Source organism: Acipenser ruthenus, chromosome 34, assembly GCF_902713425.1.
Source record: "Acipenser ruthenus chromosome 34, fAciRut3.2 maternal haplotype, whole genome shotgun sequence".
NCBI lineage: Eukaryota > Metazoa > Chordata > Actinopteri > Acipenseriformes > Acipenseridae > Acipenser > Acipenser ruthenus.
This window is the reverse complement of record NC_081222.1, coordinates 9,465,076-9,481,485: the sequence shown is the minus strand read 5'-3', so window position 1 is coordinate 9,481,485 and position 16,410 is coordinate 9,465,076. Positions and strand designations below refer to the sequence as shown.

The 16,410-nt window shown below is 38.5% G+C and overlaps 1 protein-coding gene across 1 annotated transcript in view; it reads right to left on the bottom strand.

The window, feature by feature from the left end:
* Positions 1-791: 791 nt before the first annotated feature.
* LOC131704996 (uncharacterized) overlaps positions 792-16,410 on the bottom strand; it is a 52,987-nt gene continuing 37,368 nt past the window's right edge. Inside the window, exons 8-9 of the mRNA XM_059006841.1 lie at positions 13,659-13,697; positions 792-1,145 (exon numbers count right to left, since the gene is read on the bottom strand). Of these exons, the coding sequence (XP_058862824.1) occupies positions 1,091-1,145; positions 13,659-13,697 (94 nt within the window). The 3' untranslated portion in view covers positions 792-1,090. The remainder of the gene's footprint in view (positions 1,146-13,658; positions 13,698-16,410) is intronic.

The window sequence follows — 16,410 nt, the reverse complement described above, 5'->3', positions numbered from 1 at the left end:
ATCTACCAAACAAACAGGAAACTAGAAATTTTCAAACAGGAAATCAAAAATTTCTAAACTCAAGCAGCACCTTCAGGTTTTCAGCGAAAGCTGGTCAGGCTTGGATGTAAGCTTAGAAAATGAATGTATTTCAACAACTGCGCAGTGGCGCAGCAGGCTAAGGTTGTGTGCTCTTCAAGGACGTCATGTTGCGAGTTCAAACCAGAGTTTTTTTGTTTTTTTCCTGTGATATGTGCTGTTTTAAAACATAAATAATGTGTTTAATATAAATGGTTTGGATATCAAACTGCTTGCATACCCTGCTCCCCAGAAGCACCCGTCACTGGAATGATCTGTCAGCTCATCTGTTTCCATGCATGTTCTGCAGCATTTTCATAGGACTCATATTGCGAGGGGCCGACATGATGAGCTGCAGCTACAGCGTCAGGGGTGCAAATCATTTAGAAAATTGGCGCTAAACTGTTTTGAAAGTTTAGCACCAGAGAGTCTACTGCTGCTAAATTATGACCCCCCACAATCCCCTTCAATTAGTTAGTAGCGTTTATGTTGCAGTAAATATTTTTAACACAATGTAGCCCATATCTAATAACACTCATATTTGTAATATTTTGTAAAAAGAAAATTCTGCCACATTCTCATCCATGGCAAGATTCATAGCAGCCTGTAATATTATTACATTTTTTTCTTAAAAGGAAAGTAATTTGTAAATAAACATGTATGCCACAGACAGTGGGTGTGTGGGGTGCACTACCAAATAAAACCACTTGAGGCAGTATTGAGTTTCTGGAAAGTTCTCTTCTGTTTATTATCTTTCACAATCACAAATCAAATCTTAATAATTCCACAGGCTTTCTGTTCACACATTTGTTTATAAATTTCTTCTTATTTTGATAAATCAAAATTCCTTTAAAGATCATATTTTCTTTACATAAATCACTAAAATAACTCCAAGAAAACCCTCCCCTCCTACCAACACTGGTATTCGGTTTGGTTAAAATAAAAAGTCTTAAACGTAAGAGAACCGCTAACTAAGAACTTACAATAAACAAAAGAAGACTGTTTTAAAGTTTTTAAAGCTTCCTGGAGGGCTTCACTCCATGGTAAGAATCACCATCCCGCTGGATTTTCTCTCTCTCTCTCTGGATCTATTTGATAAAAAGTCCACACAGAGTGTTAGAGTCCTCTTTTAACAAACACCCGTGCAAGCAGTGTGCTCGTCTCATTACACAAACCAACCCAGAGTTGTTACAACCCAGGCCTGATACACACAAGGGAACGCCCCCCAGTCAGCAGTGCTCTAATCATCTGCCGATTCGAGGATGTTCCAGTGTGTTCCCGGGTTGCTGCCCCCAACAAAGATGGCGTTGTATCTGGACTTCCGCCCCAACGGCGAAAGCCTCCCGTCAATCAAACCGGGACTTCCGCCCCTGACGTCAGTCCCGCGTCACGCGATCCTTGTTGGGAACCTCATGGTCGATTCACAGCTCACAGGCGGCTGGGAGGTTGAATTGCAGTACAGGATCGCTTTACCTTGTCACAATGTACTTAAAAAGAGGGCAGTTCAATTGTCATAATAATAATAATAATAATAATAATAATAATAATAATAATAATAATAATAATAATAATTATTATTATTATTATTATTCCATTCAGAAAGAGTATTTTACTGGGTAAAAAAAAAATCTAATTTACAAAATGATGAACGGTATTAGAAACGATCATGCTGTGTAATATCTATATCTATATATCTATATCTATATATATATATATATATATATATATATATATATACATACAGTGCCTTGCAAAAGTATTCAGACCCCTGACCCATTCTCTCATATTACTGAATTACAAATGGTACATTGAAATTTTGTTCTGTTTGATATTTTATTTTAAAACACTGAAACTCAAAATCAATTATTGTAAGGTGACATTGGTTTTATGTTGGGAAATATTTTAAGAAAAATAAAAAACTCAAATATCTTGCTTGCATAAGTATTCAACCCCCACACATTGATATTTGGTAGAGTCAACTTTCGCTGCAATTACAGCTTTAAGTCTTTTGGGGTAAGTATGTACCAGCTTTGCATACAGTGTCGGAGTGATTTTGGCCCATTCTTGGCAGATTTGCTCCAGGTTGTTCAGGTTGGTTGGGCGACGCTTGTGGACCGCAATTTTCAAATAGTGCCACAGATTCTCAATGGGATTGAGATCAGGACTTTGACTGGGCCACTGTAGGACATTCACCTTTTTGTTCTTGAGCCACTCCAATGTTGCTTTGGCCTTGTGCTTGGGATCATTGTCCTGCTGAAAAGGTGAATTTCCTCCCAAGCTTCAGTTTTTTAGCAGACTGAAGTAGGTTCTCTTGCAGTGGTGTGATGCAGCTTCCACTTCCTGATTATTGATCCAACTGTGCTCACTGGGATATCCAGACACTTGGATATTATTTTGTACCCTTTCCCTAATCTATGCATTTGTATTACTTTATCTCTAACGTCTGTAGAATGCTCTTTGGTCTTCATTTTCCTTCAGATTCACAGCCTGACCAATGATCCTTCAACAGTGGTGTTTTTATCCAGAAAATGTGACAGCAACTTTAATTGTTCACAGGTGGAGGCCAATGGTAAGGTAATTGTGTCCTCGTTAGGACAATTTCTTTCATCGGTGTAAACTGGGAGCTTCCACAGCACAGGGGTTGAATACTTATGCAAGTTTTTTATTTTTCTTAAAAATATTTCCCAACATAAAACCAATGTCACCTTACAATAATTGATTTGGAGTTTCAGTGTTTTGAAATAAAATCTCAAAAAGAACGACATTTCAATGTACCATTTGCAATTCAGTTATATGAGAGAATTGGTCAGGGGTCTGAATACTTTTGCAAGGCACTGTATATACAATGGCTATAGAAAGTCTACGCCCCCTTTCAAAATGTTCACCTTTTGTTGTCTTATAGCCTGGAATTAAAATGCATTAAAATATTTTTTTTCATTGATCTACACATCCTACCCCACAACTTCAAATTGAAAAAATATATTATAGAAATTTGAAGAAAAATAATTAAAAATAAAAACTGAAATAGCTTGGTTGGATAAGTGTCCACCCCCCTTGTAATAGCAATCCTAAATTAGCTCAGGTGTATCCAATCACCTTCAAAATCACACACCAAGTTAGTGGCCTCCACCGGTGTTAAATTGTAGTGATTCAAATGATTTCAGGATAAATTCAGCATGATCCTGTAGGTTTCCTCTGCTGGGTAGTGCATTTCAAAGCAAAGAGTCAATAATGAGCACCAAGAAGCTCAGGGGATGAGTAGAAAAAAATATCAAAGGCCTTGATTATCCCTTGGAGCACAGTAAAGACGATTATTAAGAAGTGGAAGGTGTATGGCACCACCAAGACCAAGACTGGTCAAAGTGTGCATGTGACAACAATATCCCAAGCACTCCACAAATCCGGCCTGTATTTTACTCAAGAAAGCCCACCTTGAATCCCAAAAGAACACTCAGGAGATTCTGTAGCCATGTGGCAAGAAGTTTTGTGGTCTGACGAAACTAAAATGGAACTTTTTGGCCTAAATGCAAAGCGTTATGTTTGGCGCAAACCCAACACAGTGCATCACCCAAAGAACACCATCCCAACTGTGAAGCATGGTGGTGGCAGCATCATGTTATGGGGATGTTTCTCATCGGCAGGGACTGGGGCACTTGTCAGGATAGAAGGGAAAATGAATGGAGCAAAGTATAGAAAAGTCCTTGAGGAAAACCTGCTGCCCTCTGCAAGAAAGCTGATACTAGGATGGAAGTTCACCTTTCAGCATGACAACGACCCAAAGCACACAGCGAAATCTACACTGGAGTGGATAAGGAACAAAAAGGTAAATGTCTTTGAGTGCCCAGTCAGAGCCCCGACCTAAATCCAATCGAAATTTGTGGCATTACTTGAAGATTGCTGTCCATCAACGCTCCCCAAGGAACTTGACAGAGCTTTAACAGTTTTGTAAAGAAGAATGGTCAAATATTGCCAAATCTAGGTGTGCAAAGTTGGTAGAGACCTATTCCGACAGACTCACAGCTGTAATTGATACCAAAGGTGCTTCCACCAAGTATTAACTTAGGGAGGTGGGGATTTATCCAATTATGATTTTTCAGTTTTGTACTTTTAATATATAATCTTTTTCTCAATTAAAACTGGAGTATGGGGTGTAGATAAGTGGAAAAAATCCTAATTTAAATTCCTATAACTCGGAGGCACTGACACAGCAAAATGTGAAAAAAGTTAAAGGGGGTGTAGACTTTCTATAGGCACTGTGTGTGTGTATATATATACAGTGTATATATATATATATATATATATATATATATATATATATATAGATATATATATATATATATATATATATATATATATAGTCAACTCCAAAATTATTGGCACCCTTGATAAAGATGAGCAAAAAAGACTGTATAAAATAAATAATACCAGTACTGAGCTATATTGTAATTTTCCAACATGTGAAATATATTTGACTTTATTAATGATTAAATGGAATCAACCAAAATTACACAGTTCTCATGGTGATGGATGACAAATGGATTTCATATGCGTGTTACCTCATTTTTATACCCCAGTGAAACAGGAAGCCATGGAAGGCCACAATACAGTTCCTTAAGACTGAGATGAACTTAAAGAAGTAGAATGTTAATGCAGATTTAATTTTGTTTGATATTATTTATAAGAATCTTTAGGGGTGCCAATAATTCTGACACCTATCTTTTTGAGAAAAAATGTTATTACTTGTTAATAAAAAACTTTTTCTCTGAGCAATTGTATTAGAATAAAAGAATATGGTTTTAACACCAAAATTGCTATATTAAGAAAAGTAGATGGCAGATCTGAGTAGCCCTTTGACATATTAACGAAAGAATAGCTTGTGAATTCTGCTGCATTGAATTGTATTAACGAATTAGATTAACATTAGCTGCAACAACTGATTTGGTTTTAACATAAATCATTGATTGTAGGCATCTAACCAAAGCATCAGCATTTTTAATCAACAAAATGTGTTTATAAACTAACAAAGGCTTGCGAACACGAAACATTATTTTACAATGTATTGTTGTTGAAGTCTACTATTGCATTTCCGCTGACAGCACTGGTATGGGGAACATTGCCACCCATGGGGCCCTTAAGGTCTCTGTCTGGCCCAGGACTATGAATGGGACTTTTGGGTTTTTAAGGGGGAGGCGGCCGGCCATGTGGATTGCACAATCACTTTGTACACGATCAGTACATGTGAAGTGGCTCTTTAATTAGTCACCTTTATCAGCTGCCTACAGATAGCAGGAGTGAGCTTGCAAGGACCTGTGGAGAGAGAGAGAGAGAGAGAGAGAGAGAGAGAGAGAGAGAGAGAGAGAGAGAGAGAGAGAGAGAGAGAGAGAGAGAGAGAGAGAGAGAGAGAGAGAGAGAGAGAGAGAGAGAGAGAGAGAGAGAGAGAGAGAGAGAGAGAGAGAGAGAGAGATGTTTGTAAATGAGCAAGCAGTTCAACCATGCAGGAAAAAGAACATGAAAGTGACATTTTGTTTTCTTTGTGTAAAGCTTAATGCACAGTTTAAGAAGAAATATTATCGAGGTATCGAGTAAACTGATTGTTAGAGCTGATGCGGGCTGGATTGGCTTCTTTTGGAGTTGTTTGTTCAGGTCAGCATTGCCTGGATTAGCTGGGACTATCAACTGTTTTACTTGTTGCAACAACGTCAGTCTTTGTGAGAGCTGGGCAAGAAGACTTTGAAAGGGTTTAACCCTTTGCGGTCCTATGTCGGACCTGGTCTGACATTGCAATTATTCTTATCCGGTCCATTGTCGGACCCTGTCTGACATCATCAAAAAAATGCAAAAAACGAGTTTCTAGTTGTTTTTTCTCCGGAAAAAGCCAAGAAAACCATTCAATGGCTGAGTGGGAGCGACAGGAGCCGAGACAAGTCGAAAAAAAGGGCATATCTCATGAATAGTCATACTTGCCCCTGGCATCAGATAGGGGCGGTCATAAGGAAACAAGCTGGGTGATACTGCATCAGCGCACAGAGAATATCATGGACATTTGCAGAGCTTTTTTGAGATGTTATAGTAATAAAATAATGACTTGGATCGCATTATTGAGTCGCATTATTATTTGGTGATAAAACGAGTGATCAGGAGATGATTGATCGGTATGTACGACTACTATTATTATTATTATTTATTTCTTACATAGGTGAAAGCTATAGCGAACAAAAGGGTGGGGCGGGGCTGGAGATGCCTTGTGAGTGCTTTGTTGATATGCAGGGCCTTTTAAACCCGTTTGACTGTGGGAAAAAAAATACTTTTAAACAGCGCGTCTAAAATGAACTGCGCATGTGAAAATATATTGGACCTGACGTGCCTGACACACACTTAATAAAGGGACTGCAAAGGGTTAAAAGAATGACATTTTATTATCTTTTTGAGAACTGTGCTAAACGGCTACATTTTGTTTGTTTCTTTCATTTGGATTAGATTCATTGACTATTGCTATATGTGTCACTCAGCGCTATATTTCTGGTCATTTATGAAGACAGGGACTGTCTTTATAGCATGCTTATTACTTGTTAAATGCTGCAACTAATTGAAAGTGATGCTCTTTTGTCTTTCATGTTCTGTGTTTATCTGATCATCTGTATTAAAGTGTCAGGGATATGCACGATTACACTTTATAAAGGGGCAGACACATGGCAAATGAAATTTAATTGAGAAAAGTGTAAAGTATTGCATGCAGGTATTAAAAATGTGCATTATAAATATCATATGGGAGATAGTGAAATTGAAGAAGGGAACTATGAAAAAGACCTAGGAGTTTATGTTGACTCAGAAATGTCTTCATCTAGACAATGTGGGGAAGCTATAAAAAAGGCTAACAAGATGCTCAGATATATTGTGAGAAGTGTTGAATTTAAATCAAGGGAAGTAATGTTAAAACTCTACAATGCATTAGTAAGACCTCACCTAGAATATTGTGTTCAGTTCTGGTCACCTCATTACAAAAAGGATATTGCTGCTCTAGAAAGAGTGCAAAGAAGAGCAACCAGAATTATCCCGGGTTTAAAAGGCATGTCATATGCAGACAGGCTAAAAGAATTGAATCTATTCAGTCTTGAACAAAGAAGACTACGTGGCGATCTGATTCAAACATTCAAAATCCTAAAAGGTATAGACAATGTCAACTCAGGGGACTTCTTTGACCTGAAAAAAGAAACAAGGACCAGGGGTCACAAATGGAGATTAGATAAAGGGGCATTCAGAACAGAAAATAGGAGGCACTTTTTCACACAGAGAATTGTGAGGGTCTGGAACCAACTCCCCAGTAATGTTGTTGAAGCTGACACTCTGGGATCCTTCAAGAAGCTGCTTGATGAGATTCTGGGATCAATAAGCTACTAACAACCAAACGAGCAAGATGGGCTGAATGGCCTCCTCTCATTTGTAAACTTTCTTATGTTCTTCTTATGTTCTTATTAATTGGAGGGTGACAAATTAGGAGGACAATTGGAGAAGGACCGACAAAACCAACAAAACTATGAATGAAAGGCTGCTAAATTTGGGAAGAGTACAGTGTCTTCTGGTACAAATTCAAATCCTGCCAGACCTGATGCTAAATCGGTGGGTAGCAATCAACCGCCTACCCATTTATGTTGGATATGTAATGCAAGTCATGCTCCTGGTCATTGTCCTCAATATAAAAGTCATTTTATGCAGAATACACAAAAGGGATTTACTCCTTCAAAGTCTAAAGGAAAAAAACAATTGGAAAGACAACACCTTGTCAGCGGTGTCTGAGGAATTATCTGGAACTGAAACCTATTTTATGGTAAAACAAAAGGATGGGAAACAAAAGGATGGAAAAACCTTGTCTCCTTTGTTCTTCGTCAATTAATTGTCGGTTACCATTCGTGGGTGGACTGGAAAGGCTATTTTGGACACAGGTGTGACTTATACAAGAATTAATGAGAAGCTTTGGGAAAAATTCAAGGGGCCTCAGTAAATTATGCAAACTAAAGAGAAAGTGTCTTTGTATTTAGCAAATGGAGCAGAAAGTTCTCTCCTTGGCCATGTTAATCTTGACTACCATATGCATGGGTTTAGGTGGATTGTACCTACCTTAGTATTACCTGATTCTGAACTTGCTTATGCTCTTGCGCTCGGACTGGATTTCATTTCTCTTACAGGATTAATAATTGATGTAAGAAACCAGACTTACAGGTTTTCCCATGATGAGAAAAAAAAAATAATTTTACTTTCCAGCCAGGATTGGGACATTTGGCAAGCTGGCTTTTATCTACAAAATTGGTTAGCGGTAAAAAGGCTTACACATATTTGTTCACTGCGGATTCACCAACGTCTGTTTTTTCTCATCTGTCTTTGCTTTCAATTAGCCAAGATCTTATTAAACAAGCTGTGGGACAATCTGATCTATTGGGTTGAGATGCTGAACAGTTACATTATCTGTTGAGCAGTAGCAGTGGGATTGGCTTAAACTAGCTTGGCCGAACATCATTTGTTAAACATAAAATTTGCACTATAAGTGAAGTTGCTATTAAGCAATGGCCATATCGCTTGTCTGTTAACAGCAAGTTGTTCAGGAACATATTGAAGAGATGTTCAAGAAAGGTATAATTGAACCTTGTGATTCGGCATGGGCTTCACCCATTGTTCTTAGTCCAAAAAAAGATGGCTCCCAATGTTTCTGTGTTGATTACAGGAAGCTGAATGCTCAGACCACTGATGATGCATATCCTATGCCAACAATTGGAGAAATGTTGGAATCCTTAGCAGGAGTGTTTACAACTCTTGATTTAAATAGTGGCTATTGGCAAGTGGAAATGGATCCAGAGAGTAAATCTAAAACTGCTTACCTGGTACCTGGTGGGCTTTACCATTTTAGAGTAATGCCATTTGGTTTAAAAAATGCACCAGCAACATTTCAACGATTGATGGAAAGGGTTCTTGGAGATTTGTGAGGGAGAATATGCTTGGTCTATTTAGATGACATAATAATTTATTCTTCTAGTATTCAGCAACATTACCAAGATATTCAAGCTGTTTTGAATAAACTGAGGGAAGCTGGTCTTAATCTAAATCTAAAGAAATGTCAATTCTGCAAACAGAAAATTAAGTTTCTAAGTCATATTGCGACTCAAAGAGGTGGTGTACATGTAGATCCAGCTAAGACTGAGGCCATCCAGCAGTTTTCAGTACCTACCAATGTCAAGTCCCTTCAAAGATTCTTAGGCTTAGCAGGATGGTTCAATCGGTTCGTACCCCATTTCTCTCAGATTGCAGAACCCCTTAATGCTTTGAAAAAAGGAACAAAGTTTAAATGGACCCCAGAGTGTCAGTCAGCTTTTAAAAATCTTAAGGATTGCTTGACTTCTTCACCGATTCTGGGACATCCAAACTTCAACCTACCCTTTATTGTTTACACAGATGCTAGTGGATATGGCCTGGGTGCCATATTAATGCAGCATATTTCTCTTCTGTGCTTGTTGTAATTCCTCCTCAGAAGTTCTGGCTTATGCTAGCCGCTCTCTAACAGGGGTTTAAAGGAACTATTCCACAGTGGAACGGGAGTGTTTAGCAGTGGTATGGGCAGTGGAGAGATGGAGACACTATCTGGATGGTAAACACTTCACAGTAGTGACTGATCATTCAGAAATCCAAATTCTAGACTTATTCACTGTGTGTTACATCTGCAAGAGTTTAATTCTGCCATAGAATATCAGAAAGGGAAATTTAACTGTGCCCCAGAAGCTTTGTCTAGAGAGCCACTGGACTGCCAAAAGGCTATTCTGTTGGGAGTTCAAACTAACAAACTTGGCAAATCAACTGCCTTTGAAATATTTCCATTAACTGATAAAGATCTCTGGAAAGCTCAAACTGAAGATCCAGAAATTCAAGAAATTTACCATTTTCTCTCTTCAGACCAGGCTGTAGAACCTGAAATTGCTACAGACTTTGAGATCATTGAGGACAAAGTCTATCACAAAGTGAAAAGATCCAATGAGGGAACTCACTATCTGATCTATGTATCTTCCTCCCTGCACAATGGAGTTTTATCTGTTTTTCATGACAATCTGCATAGTGGTCATTGTGGACATTTTAAAACCATAAAGCGAATCTATGAGGTTGCTTATTGATCTAAAATGTGGAAAGATGTGGTACAGTATGTCCGGAATTGCCCTGTGTGTCAGAAGTATAAACCAGAGACTAGGCGTCTTGCTGAGAAAATACAGTGCCTTGCATAAGTATTCACCCCCCTTGGACTTTTCCACATTTTGTAGTGTTACAACCTGGAATTAAAATGGAGTTAATTAGGATTTTTTGTCACTGATCTACACAAAATTGTCCATAATGTCGAAGTGGGGGAAAAAATCAACATATTTTTCAAAATTATTTACAAATAAAAAACTGAAAAGTCTTGATTGCATAAGTATTCACCCCCTTTGCTGTGACACCCCTAAATAAGCTCTGGTAACAACCAATTGCCTTCAGAAGTCACATAATTAGTTGAATTGAGTCCACCTGTGTGCAATTAAAGTGTCACATGATCTCAGATTAAATACACCTGTTTCTGGAAGGCCCCAGAGTTTGTTTGAGAGCATATCTAAACAAACAGCATCATGAAGACCAAGGAGCTATCAAAACAAGTCTGGAGTAAAGTTCTGGAGAAGCACCAATCAAGGTTGGGTTATAAAAAAATATCCCAAACTTTGAACATCCCCCGGAGCACCGTTAAATCCATTGTTAAAAAATGGAAAAAATATGGCACAACAGTGACTCTGCCAAGAGAAGGCCGTCCACCAAATGTAATTGTATGTCAAAATAATGTGATATCTTGTAACAATTGTAAGTCACCCTGGATAAGGTCATCTGCTAAGAAATAAATATATAAATAAATAAACAGTCTGCACTCATAGGTCAGCAGGCCAGCAGCAGCATTAAGGGCTATTCATAGTCCAGGACGCGCAACCTACTCGCAGTACATTCTAAAAATAATTGGTGTCTTGAGATGTGTGAGACGCAAGGTGTAGACGCACGCATCAAATCCTTAAGTTGAAAATGTTGCACTTTTTATGCGAGGCGCTTCCTTGTCCACAGCAGAAACAATGGACGATTTTGAAGAAAAGCTAATTGAGGAGGTTAGGAAGTACAGGCATCTATACGATTCCTCTTAAAAACAACACAAAGACAGTGAAATGTGCAATAATTCATGGAAGGCAATTCCTAATAATATTGTGTGACAGAAAGGCAATGATTCTTGGTGGTAAATCTCCCTCCTGACCTGCGAGGGCGCTAAGTAATGGGAACAGAGTACCCTGGACTGTTTGGCCTGACAATTTATTCCTAGGGTTAAAAGGAAGTCCGTCATCTAGAAAGGGGGTGGAGCTTTTGTGCACTAACTCATCGACATGGAAGGGAAATGATGTGGCAGCTGGGATTGGAAGAGCGGCTGCAATAGTTTACCAAGGGGTCACGCGTGACGGTACAAATCAGGGTCGAAGCAACGGAATCTGTTCCCTCAGTTATGGTTAAGGAACGACCCGGAAAGACCAGTATTGTGAAAGAGTATCGTGAGTGTTTTGTCGTGTCTAAAAATACTGTTTGTAATTTGCATAGTAAGCAAACTTTTTAAATTTGCAGACGACAAATTACATTTAATAGAGAAAAGTGTAAAGTATTACATGCAGGCAATAAAAATGTGCATTATAAATATCATATGGGAGATACTGAAATTGAAGAAGGAATCTATGAAAAAGACCTAGGAGTTTATATTGGCTCAGAAAAGTCTTCGTCTAGACAATGTGGGGAGGCCAACAAGATGCTTGGATATATTGTGAGAAGTGTTGATAAATCAAGGGAAGTAATGTTAAAACTTTACAATGCATTAGTAAGACCTCAACTAGAATACTGTGTTCAGTTCTGGTCACCTCGTTACAAAAAGGATATTGCTGCTCTAGAAAAAGTGCAAAGAAGAGCAACCAGAATTATCTCGGGTTTAAAAGGCATGTCGTATGCAGACAGGCTAAAAGAAATTGAATCTATTCAGTCTTGAACAAGGAAGACTAAACAGCGATCTGATTCAAACATTCAAAACCCTAAAAGGTATAGACAATGTCAACCCAGGGGACTTTTTGACCTGAAAAAAGAAACAAGGACCAGGGGTCACAAAATGAGATTAGATAAAGGGGCATTCAGAACAGAAAATAGGAGGCACTTTTTTACACAGAGAATTGTGAGGGTCTGGAACCAACTCCCCAGTAATGTTGTTGAAGCTGACACCCTGGGATCCTTCAAGAAGCTGCTTGATGAGATTATAGGATCAATGTTAAAAATAAGAAAATAATGAAGGGAAAGAGTGGGGACACTGGTGGAAGTAGGAGAACACCGAAATATATTGAACTTTTGAGCTGGCTATCCGAATTTATCAAATACACTGACACAGATTTAAATATACCAGAGCAGGATGAAGACGTATGTATTGAAATAAATAAATCAAACAAGTACAGTATATGCAGGCTTGCCATAAGGAATTAAGGAGTAGGAGTAATAAGAAATAAACAAGTATGTTAAATATATTCATGAACAGAAAATAATTCTAGCTTGACAGACTCTTTACCCCATCTCACTTTCATTTCTTTGTCACAAAATAAAAACACAAATATTTATTTCCGTAGTACTATTATTAAACTTAGAATATGATAATGCAGCATGTATATCTTTCATAATGCTGTTTGACATATGTGGCAGGGCAGGGCCCTGCCTGTAAATAATATTGTTTTGTGGTGATTGGCAGGGATGGGGTTAATTTCCTATCCCTGCCAAACTACATGTGAGAATGTGGCTGGAGCTAATTGAATCATTGATGATAATTAGGCTCCAGCCACATGATATTATAAAGGGGGAAATCCTTTGTTTGGTGATGGAGTTTTGGGTGAGTGAACACTGTGTCACTGCATTTGTGTTGCTTTGACAAAGTTCAGTGAAGGCTCAGTCTGAACAGTTTTGTTTTTGTTTAAACTTTTGTTTTGGCCCTTGAGCTGGTTATTTTGTTCTTGTTTATTGTGAAAGTTTTCTTTTTGTTTAACTGTTTTATTTTCTTTCTGTGAGCAGTAGTGTTTTGTTTTGTATTTTTTGTTTATTTATTAAACTGCACAGCTGCACTTCAACTGCAGGTTCCTTGCCTCTGAGTATCTTTGCCTGCCAATATCACCTGGGCCCACAACGCTACCCTGTCACACCCTATTATAAGTTTGTATACATAGGCTATATATAATTACGCATTCACAGATGAACTTGAAGGTAACTTATTGTTATACGTGTTTGATAGATACAATCATGTTAATGTCTTATTCAGTATTATTCAGTTTGAGTTAAAAGTAATAATACACTGTACTTTATGACATAACAATGAAGTTTGAAACCTTTGTTTCCAATGTTTTTTTCTTATGATTATTATTTTATTACAAGTAGTCTATGCTGTGAAGAAGTTATGATTATTATTTTAGAACCACCAGACAATGCTGAAGAGAGTGAAAGTATTTGCAGCAACACAGAAAGTGCATCTGTAGCTCAGCTAGATTACGCACCTGTACCAGAAGTCTCTGAGTCCCAGGTTAGCACAGCATCTAGGAAGAATAGAAAGAATTTAAATCCTGTGGAAGAAGCTTTGCTAGACAGGCTCAAAAGTATAGATACATCAAAAGAAGAAAAAGAGGATGAATCTTTTGCAAAATTCATCTCTGTTTCTCTCAGCTAACTCTCTGAGTGAAGTAGGTCCCTGGCAAGGGTCTGAATTCATCAGCTTCTGTATGACATGTTGCAGATGGATTGTACCAAGACCTTGGCGCATACTCCCTCAAATGTGTCATTAAACTCCAGTACGTCACACACCTCTACTTCATACTTCACTGAGGAATCCTCGGAAGAGCATCTTTCCCAAACCGGTCTGCACTTACCAAATGCAACAAACTGGCATTATACTGACTTATAAATATCCTACAAAAACTAATCATTGGAATGTAAATGCTGCCACTTGTTGACATTCACTTACAAAATTATAAAACTATATTATTTGATGTGTTGGGAATAATATTGTTACCACACTCACACAAGTACAGATTTGATTTATTTTGTTTTATTTATTTAACACTGAGACAAAGATTCTTTATAAATAAAAAAAAATTAAAAAAGAAGAAAGAAGGGACTTCCGGTTGGACTCAATCTAAGATGGCCGCGTAGTTTTCGACTCGCACATTTAATAGCCCAATTTATTGAATATTTTACTATTTTTACTAACTGTGGGCATTTTTCTACGGATAATTCTGCTTATGAATACCGCAGATAAAAGAACGTCTTTGGAAATGGAACCCCATACACCCTCCCCTTTGATGAAAAACAAGGGTAAAAAAGCGAGAAAACAGCTCACCATGTCGTCGGATACGTTGACTGACTCTAGCACGGGGCCGCATGGAGAAGACTTGCCTTGGTTACCTGGCTCTCAAGTGGAGCAATTGAAGGTCTTTTTCGCCGATTCCGTCAAGGATATAAAAGGTGCGCTGTCCGAACTCTCTGTTGATGTTAAAGCTATACACAATGACATGGATTTAATATCGGTCCAGACTGCAACAGGTTGAAAAGGAAGTGTCAACGCTGACCTCTTCGATACAGACGCATGGCAAGCATACAGATATTCTGCAGGCCGCTCAGAGGCAAAATAGAGATAGCATTAAGGATGCAAAGGCTGATATTACTCAGCTACAGGCACGTCTGGCGGAATTGGAGGATCGCAATCGTCGCTCTAATCTACGTCTTGTCGGTCTTCCTGAAGGAGAGGAGGGCGATGATCCAATCTCTTTTCTTCAACACAATTTGCCACTTTGGTTTCCCTCCCTGCCCTCCAAAGGTGTCATTGAGATCGAGAGGGCTCATCGGATTTATAGTGGAGCCAATACCCAAGGAAACAAACCACGCACACTGATTTTTAAACTCCTTAGGTATAATGACAGGCAAGCTATTTTGAAAGCATATAGGCAGCCTGGTACACAGATATCGCAAGGTCAGTCAAAGTTGTTACTGTTTCCGGATTATTCTAATTTCACAGCTGAGCACAGAAAAGCCTTTGCACCGATCCAATCGTCTCTTAAACAGATGAGCATCCAGAGCTTTCTTTTATACCCATCGAAGCTTAAAATAGTGCACAACGTCCAATCTAATGTGTACAGCTTCCCCCAGGATGCCCAGCAGTTTGTTCTGGAGCTGAAGCGGAATGCCTATCCTATGGGACGGGACTGCAGACTTATTGCAAGCTTGTTCTACAATCAGTCGGTTCTTTACTTGATGACTGGTCTGTCGCTTATTTGTACTTAATGGATGCCTGGCCTGAGGAATAGTGCCGCCACTATAGGATAATTCTGCCCTGGACAACTGTACGTTTGGACTTCTATGAGCTGCATTATTGGACATTTGCTTGTTTTAGGTAAGAGTTCGAATTTGCAATGTCTATCAGTCACCTGAGGGGGGAGCAAACGAACAACTATAGGTACGCTCATACAGGCTGTCATGGTGTACTTTGTTTATACTTTTTCAAAGACTTTTCTTTGGGACTTAAAGTTATTTTTCTGTTATTGTAATTGTATGCTTAATACGATCTTTATCATTATGGGCTGTTGGGTGTGTGTTGTCCCATCTTGGCTCGAAAGCCAAAGAAGTGCTGTTAATTTTGTTTTTGCTGGTCATGTGGGGCTGTAAGGATCTCTGGCCCCGGCTGACTAGCTTCTTAGAAATGTTTGTAGTTTCGTTTTGCTTTATTTACTTTGTTATTTGTAGTTCGTGTTCTACCTGCAATCGCACGGGGGGTTGTTGTATTTTTGCTGATTTTTTTTGTGATGCAGAAAGTAGATTTTGTTTTTTGATTATTACTTTCAATGGGACTAAATTGTGTCTTGCGTCTTTATATGCACCAAATGCATTTAATCCTCAGTTTTTAGAAAACGTTAGACTCAAATTATCTGAATTTCCTGATGCTGCAATTCTCTTAGGTGGTGACTTCAATCTTTAACCCGACGCTCGATACCTCACACAGCGCTGCAGAGCCTCGTGTAGCAGTTTCAAAATCTTTCCAGAACTTTGCACAGGATTTAAATGTATGGGACGCATGGCGCATTAGAAATCCGAATGTAAAAGATTTTTCTTTCTTTTCCCATCCCCACAAGACTTACTCTCGCATTGATTATATATTTATCTCCCCTAGTATTTTGCATTATATTATTTCCACCGACATATTACCAATCCTTATTTCAGATCACGCCCCAGTTTTGTATTCATTTAATTTTACTCCTG